Source organism: Populus alba, chromosome 14, assembly GCF_005239225.2.
Source record: "Populus alba chromosome 14, ASM523922v2, whole genome shotgun sequence".
In the NCBI taxonomy this organism is placed as follows: domain Eukaryota; kingdom Viridiplantae; phylum Streptophyta; class Magnoliopsida; order Malpighiales; family Salicaceae; genus Populus; species Populus alba.
In genome coordinates this window covers 16,981,017-16,993,379 of record NC_133297.1, presented here as the reverse complement: position 1 = coordinate 16,993,379, position 12,363 = coordinate 16,981,017, and the positions used below count along the sequence as shown (strand labels likewise).

At 34.9% G+C, this 12,363-nt stretch overlaps 2 protein-coding genes across 2 annotated transcripts; one reads left to right on the top strand and one right to left on the bottom strand.

Moving 5' to 3' along the window:
- Window positions 1-1,222: 1,222 nt before the first annotated feature.
- LOC118041250 (uncharacterized) lies at window positions 1,223-4,927 on the top strand. The gene is made up of 14 exons (XM_035048514.2): window positions 1,223-1,366; window positions 1,648-1,758; window positions 1,882-1,944; window positions 2,024-2,122; window positions 2,341-2,421; window positions 2,500-2,618; window positions 2,728-2,829; window positions 3,120-3,236; window positions 3,464-3,529; window positions 3,658-3,724; window positions 3,872-3,925; window positions 4,028-4,117; window positions 4,334-4,372; window positions 4,554-4,927. Exons 1-14 carry the CDS (start codon window positions 1,337-1,339, stop codon window positions 4,647-4,649), a joined length of 1,134 nt encoding a protein of 377 aa, XP_034904405.1. The 5' UTR covers window positions 1,223-1,336; the 3' UTR covers window positions 4,650-4,927.
- Window positions 4,861-10,777, bottom strand: LOC118041240 (uncharacterized hydrolase YNR064C). The gene is made up of 13 exons (XM_035048503.2): window positions 10,421-10,777; window positions 10,279-10,333; window positions 10,136-10,191; window positions 9,889-9,989; window positions 9,654-9,723; window positions 8,834-8,903; window positions 8,411-8,467; window positions 8,177-8,244; window positions 7,993-8,073; window positions 7,139-7,216; window positions 6,877-7,032; window positions 5,850-6,002; window positions 4,861-5,222 (listed from the first exon to the last, which is right to left on the bottom strand). Exons 1-13 carry the CDS (start codon window positions 10,571-10,573, stop codon window positions 5,139-5,141), a joined length of 1,182 nt encoding a protein of 393 aa, XP_034904394.1. The 5' UTR covers window positions 10,574-10,777; the 3' UTR covers window positions 4,861-5,138.
- Between the last annotated feature and the right edge of the window lie 1,586 nt (window positions 10,778-12,363).

The window sequence follows — 12,363 nt, the reverse complement described above, 5'->3', positions numbered from 1 at the left end:
CTTATAATTATTCATTGTGGGATAAATGGTTTTAGGTTTTACAAAAACATGTCAAGCAGATATTTTTTAGATTAATTTTATTTGCTTATAATATATTTTAATTATATTAATATTTCATGTTAAAAAATTTTTGTTGGAAAATAATTCTTAAAACCTTAAAAGTGATCAGATTCCACTTTTAATTTGACATTAAAAATGTAGATGGTTCTAAAAGTAGCTAGTTTTAGTTTGTCATGTAAGTTAGTTTGCTTATTAGAGGTACGTCCTTTGATAAATGATGTCTAGACTCTATGGTGCTTAATGTTAGCAATTTTCTATACATTTTTGCTCCCTGTGCTAAAATTAGTGGTATCCATAAGATTTCAATATGGACATTCTCAACTCAGACTTGGTCTGGTTGTCCTTTTCTCTCTCGTTAAAATCGTTAAGAGAGAGGGGCTTAATTTCAATTAACTAGTAAGTTGGCCTAGAACCAAAAACAGAAAGAAGTATGCTTATGAAAAGCCCTTAGCATCTAAGAAAACTTTTTCCACAACTGCATGCTGCTACTCTGAACTTAATTTGGAAGCCTGTTGCTGTTGATTTGTTATCAGGAACCGTTTGTTTTTGGGAGCACTGCTCTACTCTTATGAATTTCCATGCTCTTTTGTGGCTAATCTACTGGTTTTGCTTCTATTTTTATATCATGATGACGATAATAAAAGCTTCCTGTATGTTGTGTCCTCATTGCTTCCTATTCATGAATTTTTCTCCCTCTAAAAAAAAAAAAAGGAGAAGAAAAGAAAATATCGCATAAAAAATGGTTTCTTGAAAGCTTGAAGGGCATGAGTGCGATTTAGTCTCAGGTGCACGAATCTGATGCAATCATGCCAACCTGATAGGAATGCCAGTAAGCAATTCTGATTATTTTATTTTTTGGGGGGATTTCCAATGAAGATTAGAGGACAAAAAGACTGAAAAAACGTGAATTTTATAAAAAATGGCGTGTGTTACAATAACTGATAGAAAGGATGAGGATTGTTGCTTCTAAAGCAGGAAACTTTTAGCCCTTTTTATTCTAATAATCTGGATCTTCCCACGTGATTTAGGCAAAGATTATCACGCAATGCATGTTAGATGCATATATTTTAAGAGATAACTAGACTATTTTAAAGCTAAAAATCCATTTCTATGTTCCCTTTTCTAATAGAACTTTTGCAGTCCCAAGTAACTTAATAAAAAACAACAAAAAAGTCTTTTCTGACTGCATCTGCACTCTTGTTTTTTCTTCTTCTGCTTTCATCTATTGTCATGTAAAACAGTACTAGACCCTTGTACTTTTTCACAAGCTCATTGCATGAAGATGAAGATGAACATGTCAACTTCCGTAAGCCTCCCAGCTCCCTTGTAGCTTTAATACGTTGTTTTCAGTTTTCACTAGAATAATAATGAGGGTGGTGTGAATGAGCTTGATTTCTGTATGAGGAGATGTGAATTAGTAATCATGGAAAAAAGTTTGATTTTTATGTTGGGTTTCTTTCTGTAGTCTTTTGAGTTTTTGTGTGACTTTCTTCGTAGTTTTATCAACGACACTGCTGAAAATACAAGGCCTGGTTGAATTTGAGTTTCCACATATATTTACTTTCTTACTTGCTTCTTTGCTCTCAGATCCAGTCTAAGAACCATAAATTATGTCTTCGCCGAGTTCTCCCTTTATTATGCCTCCTTCCAGCAGGTTTTTTTATTGGGAGTGTACTTTTGTCCGCAGATTATAATCAGGTACATGCATATTCACTTCAGTCGCTCACGTTTGATTCAACAGTTTCACTAATACACATGTATCAGTGTCATTGGATCCTGTAAATGGCAAACACTGAGGTTTTATTTTTTATTTTTTGACAGAAGATTTCAGGATGGACATCAGTGAATGTTGTTTTATGGGACACAAGACCGAAGACTTGCGAGGTTTGTCGATCCAAATTCCTGTCCCTTTTCGAGTTGTGTAATGATTAACTCTATTAATTTCCTTTGTGTGTACATTTAGACTGAAACGAGACCTCAAGGAACTGAGACACTACCTAAAGGTATTGTGTCTCCAATGTCCGACATGGAAATGCGATCGTTATGGGGCGACGACAAAAAGGTACATAATCTCATATCACCATTTACATTTCAGAGCTTAAATTTCTTCTGTATAGATAGGATTTTGTCCTGCTCCAGAAAAATGACCGCCAGGTGCTGTCGAGCGTACGCATGCATGAACCAGACTTGTTTATGAGACACCATCTGCATATTCTGTTTTGATTTGGATAAAAGTAGATAATCTGACATGGTATGTATCATTTGCAATCTTGGGCACAGAAAACAAAGAAACCAAAACATGTGCTGGCCATGGCAGTTGGAATAAAGCAAAAACTGAGCGTCAAGAAGATTATCCAGAAGGTTTTTACAACCTGCTTAATTTCATTGCCTCTTTCGTATCTACAAAGGCTGATCTGTCTCTCTGTTGATTTGTTACAGTTTCCATCAACTGATTTTGTTCTGATGCTTTTCCATTATGATGGCATCATAGATGAATGGAGAGATATGGAATGGCATCATCGTGCTATACATGTGTCTGCCATAAATCAAACTAAGTGGTAACAAGCTATATCTTTTAAGAATTAAGATAAATTCTACACCTGGCTTTCTATATGTTCATTCAATTCTCGATGATGGTACAAATTTTGCCATGTTTACGTGAGTTAGGTGGTTTGCAAAGCGATTCTTACACCCGGATATTGTTTCCGAGTATGACTACATCTTCCTGTGGGATGAAGACCTTGGAGTCGACGATTTTCACGCTGGAAGGTATCGACATATGTATTACCTTTGTTTTAGTTGTCCCTTCGGTATCTACTCCCTCTGTAGTTGCCAAATTAATCCCTTTTTCCTCTGCTACTAATCTAAAGTAGAAGCAACTACAATGTCCTATCCTCAACACATTGCAATCTTGGAGTTGGACCAAGGCTTGCAAATCTCGCTGTTCTAAAACAACATCAAAGACAGATTTTATGTGTGGAAAACTTAATAGATGGTGTGTATTGCTCTTGGTAATGATCAAATAAACTAATGTTCCGTGTTCAATTACTGAAATACAGATATCTTTCGATCATTAAAGAAGAAGGGCTTGACATATCACAGCCGGCACTTGATCCAGAAAGTTCAGAGGTGCATCATCATCTTACGACGAGAAAACATGGATCAAGAATACACAGGTTTAACTTTTTCTGCAAGAAAGTTTGCTTCTCGATTTGTTCAAACAACAACAACAACAGCAAAAGAGAAAACTTTCTTTTGGAGGCTTTATTATCGTTCTTCTTTTGACATCAAATTCGTGTCTTCCTTGTCAGACTTGCTCTCGATGATAGCTAGATTTTGATGGGAGTAATGTTCTTTATCATTACTTTTTATTTTAATTTTAGTTCAAATAATGTGTTAACAGGAAGGTGTTCAGGATAATTGGTCAGACAAGGTGTGATGAAAACAGCAAAGGTCCTCCATGCGCAGGGTAGAAATTCTGCATTCATTACTTCCTAATTTTGTAGTTTCTGGGTTTCGGGCGTGTCCCCTCTACCTTTTCTTTCAGGTTGAGTCTCTCATGTGCTGTGAAAAGAAATAAGAATTTTGTTAGTGCAGATTTGTAGAAATGATGGCTCCGGTTTTCTCAAAAGCTTCCTGGCGCTGCACATGGCATATGATTCAGGTCTGGCATCTTTATAAAACTTAAGCTTTGGATGATCATTACAAAATAAATTTAAACACTGTCTCTTTTTGTTGTAATACTTCGTATAATTTCTTGCATTGATCTAACAACTGTGTCCTTACTCCCTTTCTTTCACGTTTTTGTCAGAATGACTTGGTTCATGGGTGGGGCTTAGATTTTCAGCTCGGTTACTGTGCTCAGGCAACTAAACCTCTTCTACAATTACATATGCCTTTATTTGGAAAAAAAAATGAAAAATATATCTACGGTGTTCTTTAAAAAAAATTTCTTCTCTCTTAACAGGGTGATCGAACCAAAAGCATTGGGATTGTTGACTCCGAGTACATAGTTCATTATGGTCTTCCTACACTAGGAGGCTCTGCGTCAGAAAAGGTTAGACATAGTTTGCTAAAAGAGCTCAGCAGTTTATCTATCTTATCTTCTATTGATGGATGATATGCTCTTGATGCCATATCTCATAGATTGTTTTTTGCAAGAGGCAAACAAAACTAACAGCTTCATCTATATCACATTTTTTCCATCCATCATCAATAGTTTGAGTTTTCATTACAAATCCAGTGTTATAATTAATGATGATTGAATTTGCAGGCACAATCATCGTCCGATCAATCTGCTGGCAGACTTTCGGTAAGCTCTGGTTCCTGAAGCGTAGAAACTTTTCCCTATTAGTTTCCCGCTGGTGGATGGCTCAGTAAGAAGCCAAAACTGTGTCAATATCGTCATCAAAAGCAGAAAGATGCCCTTTATTGGATTTGTTAAGTATTTTTTACATGGTCCTGTTCATCATTCCACAAACTGTCTTTTGCAGGTAAAAAAATGGTCATTTGTTGAGCTAGAGAGGTTCAAAAATAGATGGAAGAAGGCTGTTAAGGATGATGAATGTTGGACTGACACGTATCAATAATAACTGACGCAGATGAAATGCTAGAGCTTTATTTTGTGATATTGAACTCGTTTGAGCAAGGGAGGACAACAAAACTGTGTTCTGCAATAGACAACAATTACCAGATCGTACCAGGTTCTTATCGATGTGTAGTTGTGAATAAAGCTTGAGATCGTAGTCTATGCTGTCGATTCTTTTAAATGAAGAAAGCAACAATTCCTTTAGAAATGGATTGCGATTGAAGAAAAATATGTATTCTTGAAGAAGATTAAGAGGTAGTATCATTAAATTTGATAAACAAATGTTTTGATATATATATTTGATAGTTGCTACAAATAGGAGTGTTTAACTCTGAAAAGATAGCATGTCCAGACTCTGATTGAGGGATGCTCCTCCTGCATGTCTCTATCCTGAATCTTAGCTGAAAATGTAACATAACGTGCAAAAGACTAGGTAGTTAAATTCTTTGAACATTTAACTACCAGTACCACAGATGATTTTAGGACAGAATCAAATTCTGCTCCTTCTGCCTAGGATTCCAGAAATGATTCCTCCAAGTTCTTCACCACAATCCTCCTGTACATGATGACCAGCCTTCAAAATGCAAAAAAAGTTGGTGTCAGAAGCATAACTAAAGAAAGTGGATAAGAACGCAAGGAAAGAGAGGTCAGAACCCCAGGCCAAATGAATCAATCACAAAGCAATTTGGGTAGCAGAAGGGGTTAAAAACAATATAGAAGCAGGAAGGTATTCCTCAGGAATATGAACCAAGTGATAAATAAAGAATAACTTTGAAGACATTATTTGAGAATGGCTAGTAAACATATTAATTCGGGAGCAATTAGCTGAGGAGTAAGTACCTTAGAAGAGTCAATTCTACTCCTCTTAAACCCCAATAAGCAGAAGCAAAAGAAAAAAAAAAAAAAGAGTTGCTAAACAGATATTGATGAAACCACACACAAGAAAAATGGAAGAACAGCTATAAGGCAATGTTCTCTACATGTCTTTTCCAGTTTTTTAACAAAACAACAAATGCAAACTTACTAGTCCAGGAAAGAAAAAAGATGGCAGAGAAGGCACTTTATATCAATAATGATTGATGAGTAAGCATTTGTAAATCAAAATTGTGGTTGCAAAAGTAAACGGTACAAAATATGCTGCTGCTTCCTCTCCTAAGAGAAATGAATTTTGAGCTTTTCCAGAGAAGAGAAGAGTTTCTACCATTGGAAGCTCGATTAGTTTGTGTTTGGAATTCTTCAAGAAGTCTTCAACTCCATCATAGCTCAACCAACGATCTCTCTGGCCCCAACACACTGTGGTTTTAACTTTCCAATTTTCATCCAAGAGTGTTTTCCTTGTTTCTTCCACATAGGCCTGTGATGTAAAGAAAGAAAAACTCTAAGATGAATAGGGCAAGCATTAGCATGTGATAAACTAATTTCACAACAACAATCTGTAAGTTAGTTTGCTTTCAGGTTTCCACAAACTCCAGGAGCCCTTTACCAAGATAAAACGTTTGTGGCACAAAATGTAATAGAATCAACTTGTTCCAAATCTACAACTAAAAATATTAGTAGAGGCCGGTTGTAACCTCAAACACATGCCTTAAATTGTTTCCTGACAAAGAAATCCCCTGAGCTAAAATCTTGCATGGTGAACAGAAGAAAACTTTTTGACAAGATAATCTTTTTTTTTTCATCTAAGACCATCAAATAAATGGTATGTATGTTATCTTAAGAATGTGCACATTTAACACTGATGTCAAAACCCTTGACTCTTCGTGAAGATGATAACATGTGAGCATGCAGTGCATTTTTAGCCCGGGAATCATGCAAGAATTGTCATGTGGAATAATAATCAGGTTAAGATACAGACCAGCTCATGTCGTTTAACCTAAACTACAGAAATACAGACAAATAAAGTCATTCGGTTGGATTAATTCAAGCCTTTTTCTTGGTTGAGATGAGACTGATACTGCTAATGCTATTATGTTCTCTTTCTTTTTCTTGAAAAAACTAAAGAAAGTTCAGAAAAGCACAGGTGAATAGTAGAAGAAAGAACACTGATGAGATTGACTGCTCGAAGAAGCAGCAGATGCATAGATAGACGCCAGAGGCAATGGTGAAGTGCTGACTCGATTGAAGTTGGCCTTGAGAGTTGAGACTCAAAAAGAAAAGAGTCAAATTGTATTTTAACAAGCTCTTGGATGATGAGGAAAATGGAGATCTTATATATATATTGAACTTACTTTTAGATCCTTCTTCATGGCCTTACTAATCACGTTCAATGCAAACCCTGCAGACCCAGATGTGAGATAAGGTCTTCTATACACCATTGCATCATCTTCTTTCATTTTATAGGGTCCAGAGCTGGTCAAGGTTTTGTCACTTGCCCTTAAAGGATCCTATTTCGGCACAGGTGTGAAGTCATTAGTTGTGGGCCAATAGATGGACAAGCTCACAAAGATAGAAATAGAAATAGAAGCAGGAACATAAAATGAATCTTTTTACCTGGCAAAAGATTTCACCCAGTAAGAAGTTGCTGAAAATGGACAAGGCTGATGGAAGATTGGCATGTGTGGCAGTTAGCTTATAAACCAAGAAAAACAGCACGTTTCAGTAACTATCCTCAAATAAAAATTCAAGAAAACAGTATAGTTTTTTTCATGATTCTAATGATAGATATACATTGGAAGAAACCGAGCCTTACATACTCTCCGTTTTCAAGTGAAAAAACAAATATGTGTCACCATAGGGCAGGGAAGTTAGCTGTAGATGAAAAGAGAACATGGGAAATGTGGGTAATAGCTGGGAAAGGAGAAGAGCATGTAATAAGGAGGCGTGAGGGATGAGTAATAAGATTTGTGAAATTGCAGACATCTACAGTGTCTTTCTTCCTTTCATTTCTTCTATTCTCTCTTCATTTCTTGAACTTCTTCTGCTTGTTATGGTCCTACCATAACAATATGCTTCTTGACTGGAAAACTTGAATAGAGAAAAATGAAGGTAAGTCGGTACTGAAACTAAAGAAGTCACCGCTTAGCTGATAAAGTTTCTTGGCATCATGCCAAGACTTGGAATCAAATCCTGTTCACATCAAGAATTTGTTTATGTTATGGAGGCCGGGTTACTCTTGCATACTGCTGCTATATTACTGTATAGATAAGGATGCACTTGTTGTGTGGGTCAATTGTCGAATCCAAAGGGAGAAAAGATTACTATTTTAAAAACATCAAGGAAAATTTCACTGTATGACGTTTAGTTATGTACTCGGTTGATCTTAATAGTTCTAGGATGACGAAAATGATACATGAAGTGATGAACAAAAAGCGAGAACTAAATGGTGAGGTTTAAGAAACACGTACTGGGGGATTGAGGAGTATTAGATCATTGAGCTTTCCCTGAAGCTTGCTAGCATATTTGACAGCAATTGGTGAAAAGTATCCCTGAAAAGCACATCAAAAGTTAGAAGTTCTTCAGTTCCATATTACATGATAATAGATTTAACCTGTGCATCAATGGTTTTGGATGGAAAGTAGGAAAACACACCTGCACAACAAGTGATACCTTCTCAGTGGCAATTTCATTGATTAAGGACTCCAAGGATGCTACAAATTCTGCAAAGTCAAAAAAAAAAAAACTATATGAACATCGTTTCCTCTATAAGATATCACGATACGTCTTCTTTCCCCTAAGATACCCATTGGAGCATGAAACAATGGCAGAAGACCTAATCTTTAACCCTTCCCCCCTGCCACTGTTAAGGCATGGTATACTAAATACCATCCATAGTGTAGTCAAATCCGTATCTGGGTTGAGGCTTGTCTGAAAATCCAAATCCTGTAAAAGAAGTGAAGTCAAAACTGCAATCAATTCTAGCCTAAAGCTGATTACAGGGTAAATTCACAAAAAGCAGGTCACTTCAGGCAAATTGACATGTAATTAAAAAGATCTTCATAAAAGCGATTACAGGTGAAATCAACCGTTGAAGTTGAAGAATACTTTTCTAACCACTATTGTAACTGTGATCCACGTGGTTAAGACATTAAGAAAGCTCTGTGTATTGTCTATAAACTATTTCAAGCTTCATTGCCACACTCATGCATTAAATTTCCGATAATTTGACTGAAGCTTCCATACTTTGTCGTAAAATCAACACTATAATCTGAAAACAAACAATTCACAGTACAAGAATTACGATCTTACCTAACCAATCAAAAGCAATAGCATGATAGTTTTTGGACAGAGTGGGAAGAACTTTGCGGTACGAATATGCCTGTGACAGAATATATTAAGACCATGCATCAAACTCTTCTATAAGTCAAGAAAACGACAATGACAGACATGCATATCAAGGACAATATGCTAGTGAATGGGGTTGGAAATCAGATGAAAAGAACATGGACATCAGCTAGCTACATATAAAGTAATTCTAAAAAATCATGTAGCATCACATAGATTTCTACTATGAACAAATGCAGATATCTAACCAGCATCAAACACCATTAACTGAACTGTTCTATATCAAATTTGAGCATGGTTTAGGAACGTGAGCATTATGAGATCTTTCTTGATGGTTTGATGACTGCTATTCAATAACTATGCAAGTAAAAAGAAAAACGAAAGAGAAGAAAATACACATTGAATTACATGGCATAAGTTATAGAATGATAAATATAACAATCCAAAACATTATGATATGGCTGAATTTTCTGCGAAAATCACAAACATTCAGCCATGCTTGACTGAATTTTGGTCATAAAACATTCTGTGAGAGACAACTAAATGTCGTCCAAAAAATGGCAGTGCCTTTAGTTTTTAGACCAAGGCATTGTACCAAACACCTACAGGCACTTAGCTGCTGCTAAGCCAAACTGAAATATCACGATTCACTAACACAAGTTCATCCAAGAGATTGTATGAAAAATCACAAGTCCTCTAAGTGAGAGTGTGGAGAGAGAACAAGTATGCATGTTGCATGAAGATAATTGAATTCCCAATACCAGCCATTGAAGAAAGAGCTCACCTGTGAAGGGAAACCATGAATTAATATAACAGTGGGATTATCAGCATTTCCGCTTTCCACGCAAAACCATCTATTGCACAAAATCATATATAGAGAGAGCATGTTTCAATCGGTAAGCCCTGCAAATAATCCAATCTCAATTTCTTGATATTATATAGCTCAGCCTATAACAAAAACCCCTATAAAAAAACACACTAGTATAGCTGTTACGATCATAGTTCGAGATTTTTAACACCTGAAAAGATCATTTGAGGCCTGAGAAGCAGCACCCATTTTAAGTCCAAATATAGGATCTTTCGCCTTATCTCCAGAGCCAGAAACAGGATGAGCTTTCACCTGCAAAAGAGAACCCTCTATGATCAAACAAAATTTCCCTTTTTTTTCTTGCCAGGCAATAGACATTGTGAATATAATATCTACATGATACAAAAATACTACAGCATAAAATATATTAAGAAAAAATTGAGGACACCAAAACATACAATCTTTCCTTGCTTAAACCATTCATCGGACGGGCTAGGCCCGTCTGAATATTTCCCTGATACAAAAACACACGAATTATCAATGTCTTATCAAGTTCATAATTTTTATGTTTATAAGGAAAAAGGCAAGAATAGGAGGGCACCTCCAGAGAAAGAAAACCCATCTCCAGCAGAAACAGGAGCATCTATCAGATAATCCTGCTTTCAATTCAAGGGAGAAAAGGAATTACTTGTACATGACAAGCAAATTATTCAAAAGACAAAAAAAAGTTAAAAGAAGCGTACATCTTGGCCTTTGGTTGAGCAGGTGAGATTGAGTGGTTTTCTTGGTGTTTTGAAGGGTGTGCAAAGAAAAGGTGCTGCAGTAGGAGAGTGAAGAGGGAGATGGAAATGATGGGGGTAAAGAGACAAAGGGATTTGTGGTTGAAGAATTGCCATTGTTGATTGAGTTATGCTTATGCAAGTGCAAGCAGAAGAAAAGAGACCGTTAATGGCACGTAAGGAGGAGTAGTTGGACTTCTTCCCAAAAAGAAAATATAAAGTTTCGGTGAGAAGATAGGTATTCTCTGGCTCTCATATTTTTTTTTGGTTGAAACAATAACATCATATGCATGATACTAAAATTCCCCAAAAAAAGGAGTCAGAGTTATTGATTATCACTCTTCAAACTCAATTCTAATCACTAGCCAGTATGTATATGTTGTTATAATTAGATACTTTTACTGCTTGAGTTGTTGTGATTTTCAGCATTTCTCACTTAACCATACAAGGTTTTAATAACTTCAAGTTATATAGTAAATGTATGCTCTTTTCTTTTTCCTGGGTTTGTTTAGGTTTCTGCTCGGTAATAATGCTCAAGTTATAAACATTTATCACTATTCTTGTCAGGATCCGAATCCCGGATCTAATAACCAGCAATATAAGAATGGTGTTATAAAAACATTTTATTTATGCTAAGTCTCGTAATATACATATCAAAAATAAATTATTTAAAAATTTCAGAGTGTTTTATAATCTTTCAACAAATAATATTCTTCAAATAATAAAATTAAATGATACTTCAAAACTTCTTATCAAATAGAACAAAAACAAATATTTATAATATTTATTACATTGTCAAATTCTAAATTTAAATAAAACAGTATAATAGTAGAGTATTATCAAAGACATTAAATTAAAAACTAAAAGAAAAGCTTTGCGGAAGCAAGCAAAGCATACCAATAAACAAAGTAGCAGGAACTCTCAATAAAGTATCAACCTGTTAATGGAAGCTAAAAACTTGAAATAATATTAAAATGAAGGGGCAAGTTCAACCAACTTAGTAAAAAAATATCATTTAATACACATCTTAGATATTAATAATTTATAAGTCGTACATATCTTGATATAAATATACACACTAAGCATATTAATATAAGGTAGTGGAATACATGTCAGAGATCATATAACATCAGTATGTGACCAAATGACATTCAATGGTAACTACTGTAGGAGGATCAGTCGACATAGGATGATGCCTCTCTCACCAGTTAGGTATACAAAATAATATGTGCACATAGATTAACTACGTTTAACATAATAGATATTTATATAATTATCAAAGCAAATAAACATTATATCAAATAAAATTCAATTCAATAGAATACGAGTATAAATTCAAAAAATAGATGAGTACTTATATGATAAAGCAACATATATAAACATTCAAGAACTTATCAATTGTACTCATCATATAATCAACATACATATATTATTTATATTACATGTAAATTAAATATTTTCTTATTCACCTAGAAAACAAAAGCAAAAGACAAGAGGATGCAGAGCTAGAAACTACTGAAAATCATTAGAAGAAACATCAACAAAACATATAACGGATATGAAAAACACTAAAAAATAACTCAAAGCAAAGTAATATAAAAGATTAAAACTCTAAGTTTAGAGATCAAAATGTAATTATAAAGCTAAGCTGATTCACATGATCAATCTCTAATATAACTTAAATTAATCGAACCAAACATACTCAATTAACCCTTATTGTTTGGTCAACTAGTTGATAGCTATCATAAACCAACCGATGAGCTAGTTCAGACAACCTAATCGGTTTGTTCATCAAAAATCAAAATTTTTAGAATTCTAATTTATTAGTCATCAAATCTAATGATTTTATAAAAACACAAAATGTTTTTCAAAGCCTAAAATTCTAGATATCTAATCGATTTATTTTA

Excerpts from the sequence above, each read along its gene's own strand:
- LOC118041250 (XM_035048514.2), top strand. The coding sequence starts at position 1,337 with ATGAAGATGAAGATGAACATGTCAACTTCC. Across the intron at positions 3,237-3,463 it reads CATGGATCAAGAATACACAG|GAAGGTGTTCAGGATAATTG; the intron begins GTTTAACTTTTT and ends ATGTGTTAACAG. Across the intron at positions 3,725-3,871 it reads GCACATGGCATATGATTCAG|AATGACTTGGTTCATGGGTG; the intron begins GTCTGGCATCTT and ends CGTTTTTGTCAG.
- LOC118041240 (XM_035048503.2), bottom strand. The coding sequence starts at position 10,573 with ATGGCAATTCTTCAACCACAAATCCCTTTGTCTCTTTACCCCCATCAT. Across the intron at positions 8,468-8,833 it reads TATTGCTTTTGATTGGTTAG|GATTTGGATTTTCAGACAAG; the intron begins GTAAGATCGTAA and ends CTTCTTTTACAG. Across the intron at positions 8,074-8,176 it reads AGGTATCACTTGTTGTGCAG|GGATACTTTTCACCAATTGC; the intron begins GTGTGTTTTCCT and ends TGTGCTTTTCAG.